The sequence below is a fragment of the Chaetodon auriga genome, chromosome 17, assembly GCF_051107435.1.
Source record: "Chaetodon auriga isolate fChaAug3 chromosome 17, fChaAug3.hap1, whole genome shotgun sequence".
Lineage (NCBI taxonomy): Eukaryota > Metazoa > Chordata > Actinopteri > Chaetodontiformes > Chaetodontidae > Chaetodon > Chaetodon auriga.
The window spans coordinates 21,838,350-21,851,772 of NC_135090.1; the positions used below are offsets into that span (position 1 = coordinate 21,838,350).

The 13,423-nt window shown below is 43.3% G+C and overlaps 1 protein-coding gene across 1 annotated transcript; it reads left to right on the plus strand.

Moving 5' to 3' along the window:
* The first annotated feature begins 3,016 nt into the window (after positions 1 to 3,016).
* Positions 3,017 to 10,815, plus strand: LOC143335728 (voltage-dependent calcium channel gamma-6 subunit-like). Its single transcript, XM_076755327.1, has 6 exons — positions 3,017 to 3,226; positions 5,605 to 5,715; positions 5,892 to 6,000; positions 8,504 to 8,578; positions 10,315 to 10,452; positions 10,595 to 10,815. The coding sequence occupies exons 1-6, from the start codon at positions 3,017 to 3,019 to the stop codon at positions 10,813 to 10,815; spliced, it is 864 nt and encodes a 287-aa protein (XP_076611442.1).
* Positions 10,816 to 13,423: the final 2,608 nt, after the last annotated feature.

A 13,423-nucleotide genomic window follows, 5' to 3' on the forward strand; every position in this document is an offset into this window, starting at 1 on the left:
AAAACCAGGTCAGCAACTTGTTAATATCATTGTTGTGATATTTGTGAAATGGCGGCGGGGGTTGCGAAGCGCGCGCGCAGCACGTGTTAAAGAGTGAAAAAATAAAACTAATGTGTCTAATTTCAGCATGATATTTTTTGGCTGCTGAACGGTTTTGGGGGCGGTGGGCCGGTGGGGGGTGAGGGGGGGATAAAGCTGAACGGGCTTCTTCTTCAAATGTTGCCTGTGCAGAGTGTTTATGGAGTCCGGTTTGCTGTTTGCGTGATATAACGGGGGCATTTTGAGTCCACGTTGGCATGTTTCTGGAGGCCGTAAGAAGGATATTTTAAGAGCTTGTTAAAGGCTGTTTGTCGCCGGTCACAGCAGCTGTAATGAGTTTCTTCCTCGAGCTTCAGTGCCACTTTTCCAGCTCGTCCAATTGGATGCCGTATAAGGAGAGCCGCGTTCAGCCTTGAAGAGTGAGGACAGCAGAGTTTACCACTCTGTTTAATATTCTCAACAGGTACCCTGACACCTTCTAACAGCCGATTTTCATGATCTCTGACATTAAATTAACTTCTGTAATGAAAAATGTGAATGTTGTTTCCTTGTTGTAGTCGTCTTCTTTGCTGTGGTTTTACGCATGTAAGCCCATAATGACCAATTTCCATCAGTGCCATTTGGGCAAATTGCCAATTTCATGACATATTCTGCAATTTAAGGTATTATATGACGCTTGTTTTAGTGTTGGAAACAGCAGAAATAATGAATCCATATAACATGTAATAAACCAGCAGTGAAAAATGCAATCAGACGTGTTCTTCGCTCAGTCTTGTAGGAGCAGCAGGTTTGATTCCTGCATCTGGTGCATGTGCCTGCCAAAGTGCCTTTAGGCAAGATGTCTACCTGCTCCTTCATTTGGATTGGACCATTAGCTTAAAACCTACACTCCTGTCGTCACTAGAGCAGCAGCAGCAGCAGCAGAAGAAGACGCAGTAGTACTAATACTGTAGTAATAATCGTATCCTTTAAATGAGAAGATCAGTGACTCATTTTTGTTTAATATTTGCACTGAAAAAACATCTGGTGTGAAGACTCAACTCCATTTGATCATTAATTGATATGCTGTCAATTGTTGAAAGTAAATAATTAATTATCTTTCATCAAATCTAATTATTTCAGAGCGTCTGAACAGATTTGATCATTTACCCAACAAAAATATCACCGTTCCTCCTGATTTAAATCAAATGGTTCCGTCAGGGGTCACTCAAACGGCCGACTCCTTCCAAACCTGATTTTATACTCAAGAACTGACGAGATAAAACGTGAATATTTCAAAAACGTGCTCAGTATCTCTGACACAGATGAAGGCTTAATAATAAATGCTCATAAAATTGATGATTCAGCTAAACAGAAATGATTGATGTGCTTGGTGACTGACTCTGAACAGCTGTGTCAAGCGTTTGAATTTACAGATGAGGTGTGAATTAATAACAGGAAATGAGGTAAATGTATGCGTGAAAATGTACATTTGATGTACTTTACTGTGCTGCCGTGTGTGCAGACGATAACACAGAAGAGACGATAATGTGTGTGAGCTCACGCTCTGCAGCTTGTTTGTTAACAGGACGCTCTGCTGTGAAAGTAAAGTTCTGCGTCCTCCCCAGGGGATGTCTTTCATTTTTGCTAACTAGAGGGGGGGTCTGAGTGTCGTGTCTGTTGTCACCACGTCCTGCTGGAACGTGGCCGGACAGCTGCTTCATTCACCCCGCAGACATAAAGGGTTTAAAGATTCAATTCACCGGCAGCGTATCTGCGCGACCCCTCCGTCGCAGAGCTTCTCGGAATAGATAATTGGTTATTGCTTGAACATGATGAGTGTTTTCGTGCTGCTGAGGTACCACAAAGTGTCTCAGAATAGATAGCAGGTTATGATTTCAGCATGCTGACTGTTTTTTATCCTGCGTGTTTGCTGTCGCATAGCGTCTCAAAATAGATAATTGACTGTGATTTGGCTATGCTAAGTGCTTTTATATTGCTCTTCTGTCCTAATGAAAACAGCAGAACAGACAGCACAGGTAATTGTACGTGACTCTCAGTTCTCTGCTTTTCTTCTGCCAGGAGCTCACGTTGGGGAAGCTTCCGGATGCTGGATGAGACACACAGCTCATCAACGTTAATCTAACGCTACCTGCATTTATTACAGCCTCATTGTTTCACATTCATGATTTTGACAGAAAGAAGTGCTAGAAAATCCCTCTGACCAGCAACACGCATGTAATACTTGTAATAGCACAGTGCTAATACTGCTAGCGTTAACAGTGCCTGCACACCAGCCTTCATGTTCTGTTTTTTTTGGTTTATTTTTGTACCATGAAATGTACAACATGCAGCAATTTCCACGCCTGCGTCATTCCTCTGTGTCCACATAACTGTTCTCAGGTCAGTCGTCTTTCATCGTCACCTTCTCCTCCTTTCTTTTCTCCTTCCGTTCTCCAGGAAGCATCACTCCATCCACTCCTGACTTCTACCTCCACAGACTCTCTCTTCACTTTTCCACACGTGTTCTGTCGTTCTCTTTTTTTCACGATGATTAAGTTCTCAGTTTGGCATCTGTCGTCAAAGCCGCCGTTTTTTCTGGGGCTTCTCTCGAGGGAAGGCTGATTCCCGCTCAAGTTTTCAGAGACACTGTGTTACCGAGGAGATTTGGGATTTTAAGCATTTTTCTATCACTTTTTGTTTTTGCTCGTAGTCATTATTTGACATCTTTCTCTCTACCTCTGCTCTCACCTTCCTTCCTTTCAAATACACCTGTACGACATTATTTGACTTTGATACCATTTCCCCCCTTTTTTCCTTTTTGGGCACACACTGAGAATACACATCAGTTTTCCTCTGTTTTTGTTCCTGCTTTCATTTTTCTGTTACTAAATTTTTACCATCCCCGTCGAGGGCAAAGCTCAAAGCAAGCTTGGCTGAATCAACCTGAACCTGAATCCCACTCGAGCATCTTAGCTGTTTCCCGTTTTGTCACAACATGTGGTCCACCTTTCTGGTGACCGATGAGGAGGGCCGCACGGTGGGCCCGGCGGCGGCAGGAACGGTGGGGGGGGCCGCGCCCGGAGGAGCGGCCCAGGGTGCGACAGGTCTGGCCGGCCTGATGAGTGGACGCAGCACGTTTGGAGGGAACAAACGCCGCAGGACGACGTCAACGGGACACGCCATGAGTGAGGCCCAGGAGGGGAAGGTGACTGGTTCCGTTCTGTGTGAATGTGTGTTCTCCCTCAGGCTAACGAACCAGTCATTCAGCCAAATCAGGCACGATCCACAGGGCACCAAACCCTCCGCTAGAGCAGATGAAGGACTTCTAATGCAGGTCTTTAACTTTAAGGAGATAAAACGTAGCAGTAAGAACCAAAATAATCTGCAGGTGTTCAGATGTAATTTCTCTTTTGCTCAGTTTCACCTCTTTGTGACATGAATTCACTCCCATACTCCAAACTCTAAACCTCATTCTCTAAACCAGAAAAAAACACGAAACAAGCCTCTCTAACAGCCCTTTGAAGAAGTTAAGACCAGATAAAAAAACCATCCTCACCCACACATCTCAGCTGCTTCTCGGAGAGTTGATATTTCATCTGTTGAGGACGTTAAAAACCACACGCAGAGATTGTTCTGTCCCTTTGGTGCTGTTACGTCCTCGCTGCACGTTACTGAAGGATATCTGCTCTCACACTTGTCGACTGACTTTCCCAGCTCTCTTTGCGTGTACGGCTCATTATGGCCCAGCTCCAGAGTCCATCCCTCATGCACTGAACTCTCACAGACATTAAAACAACATCACGAACTCGATCGCTGTAAGTTCCTGAGAAAAAGTGGTTGCAAGGGCGCTAAGATTTTTCTGTGGCTGATAGAATTTAATTTAATCATGCTTTTCCCCTCCTCCTCCTCCTCCTCTTCTTCCTCTTTGCACATAACTGCTCATTCCTCTGGTCGCTCTTACTCAATATATGAATGCACAACACACTTTCGTTCATGCACTGAAACTCTAGTTCTTATCTTACTGTTTCTTTAGGATTTCCCAAGACGAAACAGTATATTCATATGAAATATGATGTTGTCATTGGCACACTGTGATTTGTGGGTGAGGATTCCAGGATTGCAGATGTACAGAAAGGCTGTTGGTGTATGATGTAACAGGGCTCAGCCAGACACCTCTTAAACTGCCTGATCACCCTGCATTGTGCTGTGCTGGGCGGAGGAATGATGGACAGGAGGCTTGGGTCTATTCCTGTGCTGCCTTTTATTGTCTGGATAGGAACAGAACATATATACTGGTCCGTTGTATAGTCACACAAGCTATTTTAGCGCCGTAACCTGTAAGCCGAGGGCAGTATTCCAGGTTATATGACCAAACTGACATAAGAAAATGCTTTACGTCCACCCACTTTGAAGTATCCTATCAATAAGTCACCGCTCTAACACGCTCAGACTGAGAATATCAATATGCATGCGTTACATTTGTACAGATCGCAGAGCTACAAAACATACCACAGGCATATCTCTCATGAACTATGCAAAGCTCCCAGCAGAACTGACCTCCAGAGAGAGGACGCCTGTTAACCAGCTAACCCACATGCAGCATAAGAAGAATCTGAATAATGCCAAGAGGAATCCCAAACTGTACAGACTCTGTTATGCTTGCGCTTGTTGTACGTAAAACTAAACCTGTAGTCATGTCTCCCTACAATATTTTGGTTGGGGTGTATTTTTAGCAGCACAGATGCTACTGAATGATCATAGAAATATTACAGGAATATTACAGGAGCACTACAGGCAGCAGTGTGTCTCTATGATCCTCTCGCTCTCCCGTAACTACGTGATGCTACTTCTCACTTTGATCATGAGGGTAACACCACTCTATGGAGTATTCAGGCTGCAATATAGTGTCGAATTGAATATCTGTAGTATGTGCTTTATATATTATTATAGGCCCAAGATGAAACTGACAGAAGGGCGGGACTGGGAGAAAAACCTCAGGAGATAATGAGCAACATGCTCAGCTAAACAACCCCTTTGGCTCTGCTTCTCTCTGCTACGGGGGGACTTAGAGGGGGATAACAGGCTGACAAGGGGAATGCAATTTGGTAATTTTGCCAACAAGGGGGGTGGCAGCCATGTCTACTGGGGACACAAGCTAAAGTCATAAAGGCTAAGTGAGTCAGCAAGAGAGGACATTGTAACTGGACCTACACCATAACGGGCTGGAATACAGGTAAATACAGGTTGCTGATTGGAATGCATTTATATGGTGAATTAACGAGCCGGCATCCACCCATTCACACAAACACATTTATATGCCATGTGCTCATCAGGATCAGTACATTCATAACCACACACAGATGATACAGCTACTGGGAGTGATTCGGGGTTCAGCATCTAACTCAAGGACACTTTGACATGCAGTCTGCAGGAGCTCGGGATCGAACCAGCGACCTTCTGATGAGTGGACGAGTGTTTTACTTCCTGAGATGTTTTCAGTCATTCTTTGGTTCAGTCTTGCAAACTTTTAAAGTTTTTCTTGATTGACATTGATTGTGTGATTGTGTTGTGTTCTGTCTCCAGATCAAGTTGGCATTCTTCGTGGCCATCGTGGGCGTAGTCCTGACAGTCCTCGGGGTGGGGACAGAGTTCTGGGTGGAGCTGGCACCTCCCAAAAGTTTCTATAACAACCAGGTGAAACATTGAAATTAGGAACACAGAAGTGTTTCACTGCAGACACATTCAGGCTGGGGATGTTTCTGCAGAAGGAAAAAAACAACAATTTCCTGCTAGAAAGGAAGCGCTGCCTGGTGTCTAAAGCTAAACCCTGTGATGGATGGAAAAAGAATATTACTGCTGATCTTTTGCAGACCTGTCTGACGGCTCACTACGGCCTGTGGAAGGGCTGCACCAAGACCTTGTGGGTGGCTGATATCGACCCGGAGAGAGAGAGCTGTGGACCTGCTGAACTACCTGGAGGTGACTCAAAGATTAACTGATTTGCTGGTTGGTGGATGATGGCTGACTTGTCTGTGGGAGCGAGGGCGTTTTAAGCTGATGACTGACAGACCAGCCGGCCGACTTGACATTTGTCAAACTGTTGAGCTTGTTGGACAGCTCACTTTGAGGGAGCGAGGTAGCATGAATGAGTGGTCCTGGTACCTGGCTTTCTGGCTAGACAAATGACGCTTGGCTCACAGTTTGATGGCTGGCTGGATGAATGCTCTGGCTGACTAACGGCCTGAGACGTTACATAGGCTGAGGGTAAGAATGAGTTCACAAACTGCTTTTGAGTTAAGTGAATGGATGCATCGTTTGGATTTTGGAAGTCCTCAGTGCTCGAGCAACAATGCCGGTTTGGGCGTATAAAACACAGAAATGTAAACGTCCCACTGAGGTCTGAAACTACCCTCACAAGGATGAACTGGCCAAGAGAGCAGTATGCTAAAAAAATACTAAAACAGACAAATCAGTACTTAAAAAGACAGTTTTTGGGGCAGTATTTGGGAAGTAAAGGAAAATACGCAGATTATGGTTCCATTAACTCAGCGCTCCATCGGTGTACAAGCTGTATTACAGGTGTAAGAGCAGCTAATGGAAATAATGCAGGACTGTGGGTTGAAATGACATTCAGGCTTCTAGCCTGACTTTTTCCGTCGAGTGGGGAAAAGCATTATTACAGCTTTTTGCAGTGTTGCTCTCCTTTTCCATGACTCACCTGTATGAACTCGACTTTTGAAGAATGATTCACATAAAAAGCGAAGCAGAGACAGACTGGGAAAAGGCAGATCTGTGTATGTTCATCATCAGTGTCAGACAGGATACCTGTCTGTTTCACAGGGTCTCTGGCTTAGTGGTTCACTGGGACTTTTCAACATACGTAAAGACGTAAAGTCGATAGCACATTTCTGCATTATCTCTTATTTGAGGCCATTTTGCTTACATGATGGCCCACATGTGATTGATTTTGTTTGTATGGTTGAATGAGGAACCAGCCATTAGCCGACGTTCCAGATGCACTAAACATGATGCGGTAATGCAACCTGGTATCAAACGAAAGCCTGTAAAAGGTCTCATTCCACAGTCAAGTTAGCAGTAACATATACGTACGTCCTGTTACACTTTCAAAATAAAGTTTTCTGAGAAACATTTCAGTTGACAGTCGCAGCTTTGGCTTAGAACTTAGAAATAGTACTTTCTTAAAACAATCAACACAGATTGTTGGTTTTCCACGGGAATCGAACTCTGGTCTCCGGTGGTCTCCATTATCGCCCCCTGCTGGTAAAGCACCTTCATGCACATTTCCTTTTCACGTTCAGGTGATGCAAACTGACGTGTTGTCCTCTAGTGGATCAGTAGGTCTATTACACTCTTCGGTGTGAGACTGGGCTGAGTGGTGTGTTTATGAGCCCCGGTGAGCTTTGGACAATTTGAGCTCGATGATTCAAACTGTCTTAATATTGGAAAACACAAAAACATCACTGACTGATGGGGCTTTTTGGCATATGCATGCATGCATTACCATTAGTGAATTCAAAACGACACCAGCTGATTTATAAATATTGTACATACAAGATCAATGTCCAAAAATGTACTATTAATATCAACCCACTGGCTATTTTTGCTAATTGACAAAGCTTCAGGGTAGCTTTATTGCCAATGCACATTAAAAATCAACACAAGCTTTACAAATTGGAAAGGGCCATGATGTAGAAGCAAAAGCTCAAAAGTTAAAAACAGGTTTAAAATATTAGCACAGATGAAATATAGAGATGAGCCTCGTGTCACCTGATTAAAGCAGGAACACGTTTAGCCACTGGACATTCAGAACTCCACTAAAGTAAAGACACACTGTCCGACTATTCACTGCGATTGTTTGCACCCATGATGGAACAACATGAACCGTGTCTTCCTTAATGGATTAAGTTGCATGCATGTTCTGTGGTCAGCGAGAGGAAAGTCTAATTATTGTCTGACTAGCCATTTGCAGAGCCACGTCAACCTGCATTTGTTGACTGATGAATCCCGTCAATGGGATTTGAGTGCAGCTCCTGAGCAGGATCAACTGATGTGGGAGAAAAAACAACCCCCGAACACTCGGAGGATCTGGCTTTGATCGCATTAATTAAGAGTGATGTGCGTGCGTGTTTTGCCAGCTTGTGTGCAGGAACACACAGAGGTGTCACATTGTATTTGACAGGCAAACTCTAATTACTGTAAGACATCATTAGGACGGCAGAATGCTAATTGTGCAGGAAGCATTGGACTGTCACCTTGAGCTCGTCATTGACGTTCACGGCTGATTATGTTTGATGGAGAATTATTGCTGCTAAAGTGTGCAGGGCTGAGAGAGACGCGGCTCCCTGAATTTCAATAAGATGCTCATCACGGCGTCTGCAGCGACAGCAGATGACCTGGCAGTGTTTGTGTTCCTCTCCTTTACAGTAGCTCTTTCTCTTCCTCCACCTTTCTCCTCCTGCAGAATCAAACTGCACCTACTTTAAGTTTTTCACCACGGGGGAAAACGCTGTGATGTTCCAGAAGACGACGAGGAAGAGTGAGTCACACACCTCTCTCGGCTCTCTTGGCCTCTCTCAACTGCTTTCCCACCTTATCCGCCCACTCCATCCTTCCTTTATCCCTTTTCTTCTCCTCCACCTCTCCCTCCCTGTGTCCTCTTTGCCCTCTTTCTGTATTTTCCTGGCCTGGTCTCCCTCATGATCCATCCCTCTCCTTCTCCGTCCTTTCCCTCTCCCTCGGCCTGCCTTCACTTCCTCGCCGCACTCTTTCAGGTTGGCCATTGTCTGCTCTGTGAGTGTTTGAAATCTATTCCGCCTACACGCCGTTCAAGTGTCTCCAAGCTGCCGTCTAACCTCTCATTTCACTGGCAGCTTCATAATGTATTAAGATCACACAGTGCCATACGCTGAATGAAGAAAGACAGACTTACATTAAAATCTCATTGTACGCTGGTGCCACATCACTGTCACGCTACGGGCCTCAATGCAGTGACTTAATAAAAACAGCCAGGAGCGTACTAACACTGCAGAGTCTCCTGCTCTGATGCTTTGAGATCACAAATGTCTAACTTCATGTACATCTTCTTTTATGGTTAAGATATTTATTTAGTGAAGCAGCAAAAGTTTTACTGTCACATCCAAGAGCCGAGCTGGATGTCACATGATCAGTTTTGACAACAAAATCCGTCCTCTGGAGTGTACATGTGAGAACATGGCGTCCACTCGATGGAGTAACTGTTTTCAAGCGTGCAGTCAACCGCGTGACATTAATCTAAAGGAAGCAACACATTCATTAAACTGATAGCTAACGTTACGTGCTAACAATGTTAGCTAAAATTAGCTAGCTTAATTGCATTACACATTGAAACAGATGAGGAATCTAATGTTAGCAATAATTTTATGTATTAAGTGCTTATGAGTGCAACAGAGAAGCCATTCGCTCATATTTAGCCTGTTCGGGACAAGCATTAACGTTAGCTAACTTTAGCCTAACTTCAGCTACTGATAGCTAACGTTAGCTGTCCTGTCCAGTTCGTCTGAGCAAATAATGTGCAGATGTAACAATGTGATGCTGACAGAAAGTCCATAAGAGCCAAACGTTGACATAGTTTGAGAAGTAAAATGGCACTTTTATCACGACAAAGTCTAAGACTGTTGGCAGAGGCGACATCAAACCTGAAGTCAACACCATCGAGCATCCCTGACCACAAGCAGAAGACAAACATGGAACATAAACTCCAAAAAAAAACCATTTTCACACTCCTTTGTCGACGTGTGTGGTGTCGTTCAGGGATGTTGGCTGTTTTGAGGTTTAATCTTTCTGGCTCCAATTCCATTCCAGAGTCGGATCAACCAATCAGCTTGCTTGATTGCTGAGATTTGGGAGGTTTGTGCAGCAGCTCCTCTGTGAGTTACCCATAATGCTCTTCTCTGCACAGATCTGCAGAGGTGTTTATATGCATCCCTGCAGAGGGATCACGCCTGCTGTTTGTGCACTTTCAGACTGAAAATGTGAACAATGGGACTAAAGAATATGAAATACAATCAGCAAACTCCAGTTAAAGTCATTTATCTAAAGGTTTGTAGGAAAAAAACAGTGAAATATCAGAATGTCAGGATACCAGTTAAACTGCAGGCTTTTTAATATGTCATCTGCATAAAACCTCCATGCAAAACATGAAAAAAGTTCTTAAAAGCTTTTCCTCAACAGAAGTTTCTAAAATAGTGGATTTCAGAGTTTATGATAACAGTGCTGTCCTCCTTCCCTGTGCAGACCTGAACGTAGCGACGGCCATGTTGGCCTTGTTCAGCTTGTTCCTGATGGTGATGGGGGCCATATGCATCACGATGTCTCTCAGTAAAGAGATCTTGTTCTTCCTCAAACCAGCGTCTGTCTGCTTCATTCTGTCAGGTCAGTCGAGGCGACAACACAAAGCGGGTTTTCAGTGCATGACATGTTTCTTGATGATTGTAGAGATTGCTGACAGTCATGGTCTCATGTGTCTCTCAGAATTGATGTTGACCTCTGTGACTGTCCACTGTCTCGTCCACAGGTGTCTTGGTGCTTCTCTCTCTGTTGGTTTTCCACCAGTCCGTCCTGGCCCTCCTGGCCAGCGACCACACGGTTCCTCTCCACCACGAGCTCTCCTGGTCGGTGTCGTGCATCGGTTGCGCGGGGGCTGTCCTCATCGTTGGCGGGATCCTCTTCCTGCTGCTGGCGCTGCCTTACAGCCCCTGGCAGAGGTGTCTCCCTCAGAAGGACAGCAGCAGCTAGTGGCCTGGAGGTGGTGTTGCACTTTATCTGCCCTCTCTGATTGTGAGGAGTTGGGGTGCAGAGGGGCGAGGATGTTTCCCAAAGATGTCTTAGCAAAGAGGTTGTTTTTTCTGTGAACTTGAAGTAATCATGAGCATGTTTATGGGCGATTCTCTGACGCGTCCCACTCACAGAACACTTACCTGTCTATCTTCATCACAATATTCCTGTTTAGTATAAAATATATATTTTTTCTCATGGTTTCCTCATGAGTTATTCTGGATCCCTGACTGTTGATAAGTACATTTTGATTCATGATGCCATCATTTGATGTCATAGTGTTGAAGTTTAGCCTGTTTATCCCAAAAAGGAGACAGTGTTTAAAGCTGTGATGCCACATCACAGTGAGACGTTTAGGTGTTTGTGTTATATCTGGTGATCTTAAAGGCCATGTGTTTGGGAAACAGTCCTGTATTGTCTTACTAATCATCGTGCAGGGTTTGGAGGCAATTCACTATTCGTTCATTCAATAATTATTAATAATAATAATTATAATAATTAATAAGTTCTTTGCTAACTTCTTAAAAACATGCGAGCTGTTCCGCTTCTTCGATATGAACTTGTCAAACGATCCTTAACAAAAGCAAAGTGTAGCAGCTGAAGGAAACAGATAATTTGCTACACATACGTTACTTGAATGGTAACATGTTTATGAAGCATCACGCTAAATATGAAAAAGCTGGCAGGTTAATTTCTTCATCATTATTTAAAAAACATTTAGTCGATGAAATCTTGTGGTTAAAAAACAGATTGAAGTTTCAGATTTTCAAATGAGACGTTTATTCTGTCTCATTGTGGGAAAATTAATTTCAACCCTGCTGGTGATTGTTTGCTGCAGCTGGGCTTTGATTGCTTGAATCAGCTGGATCACAGCCACCTGTCTGCTCAGGTAACAAGACAACCAATAACAGCCTCAAAAACGAAAAACAAACTACACTGAATGAACACAGAAGCAGTTCATTGACCTCCAGTCTGAGAACCTCGGTTAAGAAACTCGTCTTTTCTCAGTGATGTGTGAAAATCTTTTTTTGTTTTTGTTTGATTTTAATGTTTGTCCTTGAATGCCTCACTGTGTGCAGAGCTACCTTTCTACTCTCAATGTGGGATGTTTTGCTGTTGTTTAATTAACACTGAGACAGAAATTAATTAGATGTACATTTCCTGCATAGTCATATGACAGGGCAGGATTTTGTAACGGTACGAACACATTCAGATTTTTTTCATTTATTTCCCACTAATATATTTATTTTCTGTGTCGTGTGATGTTGAACACAACTTGTCTTTTTATTATGAGCAGATTTCAAATGCAGCGGACAGTAGATACGACTTACACTGCAAGAGGAGCGTACATGTAATGTTTTAAATCAAGTGTAAGGTAGATGCTACACTTTCTACACTGTTTGACAAGCAGAAACATGTAGAGAACACTGTAGATTTGTAGTGGAGCAGAGAGCACACGGTGTCAGTAAATCAGCTCAAAGTGTGAGACGCTGCCATGTTTTTACCGTCAGTGTTTTTCTTGGATGATTTATGTCAGAGCAAAGTGCTTTTCTGCGCCTGAATGGAAGTTGAACTGTCTCTGCAACTTTTTTGAACTGAATTGATTGAGTATGAATGACTTCATTTTATTATTAAACATGACATGAATATTTAATGTCATCCCCTCTCAGGTTTCATTTATCTCTTGTTCTGCACTCTCACCACGTTCGCAGCTCACAGTCGCTGCCTCCTCGGTAGCTGTTTCTATGAACCCTGATGAGGATGACTGTGCTAACTGGCTACAAATTTCATATATCTTTGAGTTTCTACTGGAAATACATCAGTTTTAAATGTAAAATATTACATATGAATAAAATACAACTACTCAGAACAATCAGTCATCACTGAGAATTGTTTTAATATTCTATATTTCTGAAATATCCACAAATCTCTGCAAGTGAACTGGTGCTAAACTTCTGAAATGAAACCAAGACAGATGTGCATATTCAGTGTCTGGTGATCTCAGTGCACCGTGAATTAAGAAAAAGCACATGGATGGATGGTTCAAACCAAAGATTCTCTATGACATGAAAGACAAAAGACGATGCATTACAGGCTGTGCCAACAGTATGAAATGGTTTACACTGCCTGTTTCCACAGTGGGTGCGGTTGGAAGTGTTGCGAGCGTCTTCTGGATGGATGAAAGCAAAAATGCACTATAACAAATGACACCAGCTTGCTCACTCGGGCTGAAGCAGCTTGTATGAAAAATTACAGAGGCTAATATTAATAGGCAATTTATTACCTGTCTGCATCCTGTGGAGAAGAAAAGATGGATAACTTGTTCTTGTAATCACAGCCTATTGCTGCACACGTTACTCACGGACTGTTGCTTGTCCATATCAGAACAGAACAACACTAGACACAGCACAGATTTAATGTTTGCAGCTAATTTTTATCTGCTGGCTTAATGTGCTTCATATTTGTTGCTCCATAAAGAACGAAGACGCTCTGTAGCTCTTAAGCTTTCACTGACAGTGGAGTACATTTGGGTTAAGTCACAACACATGCAAAATGTGTTTAAGGATTA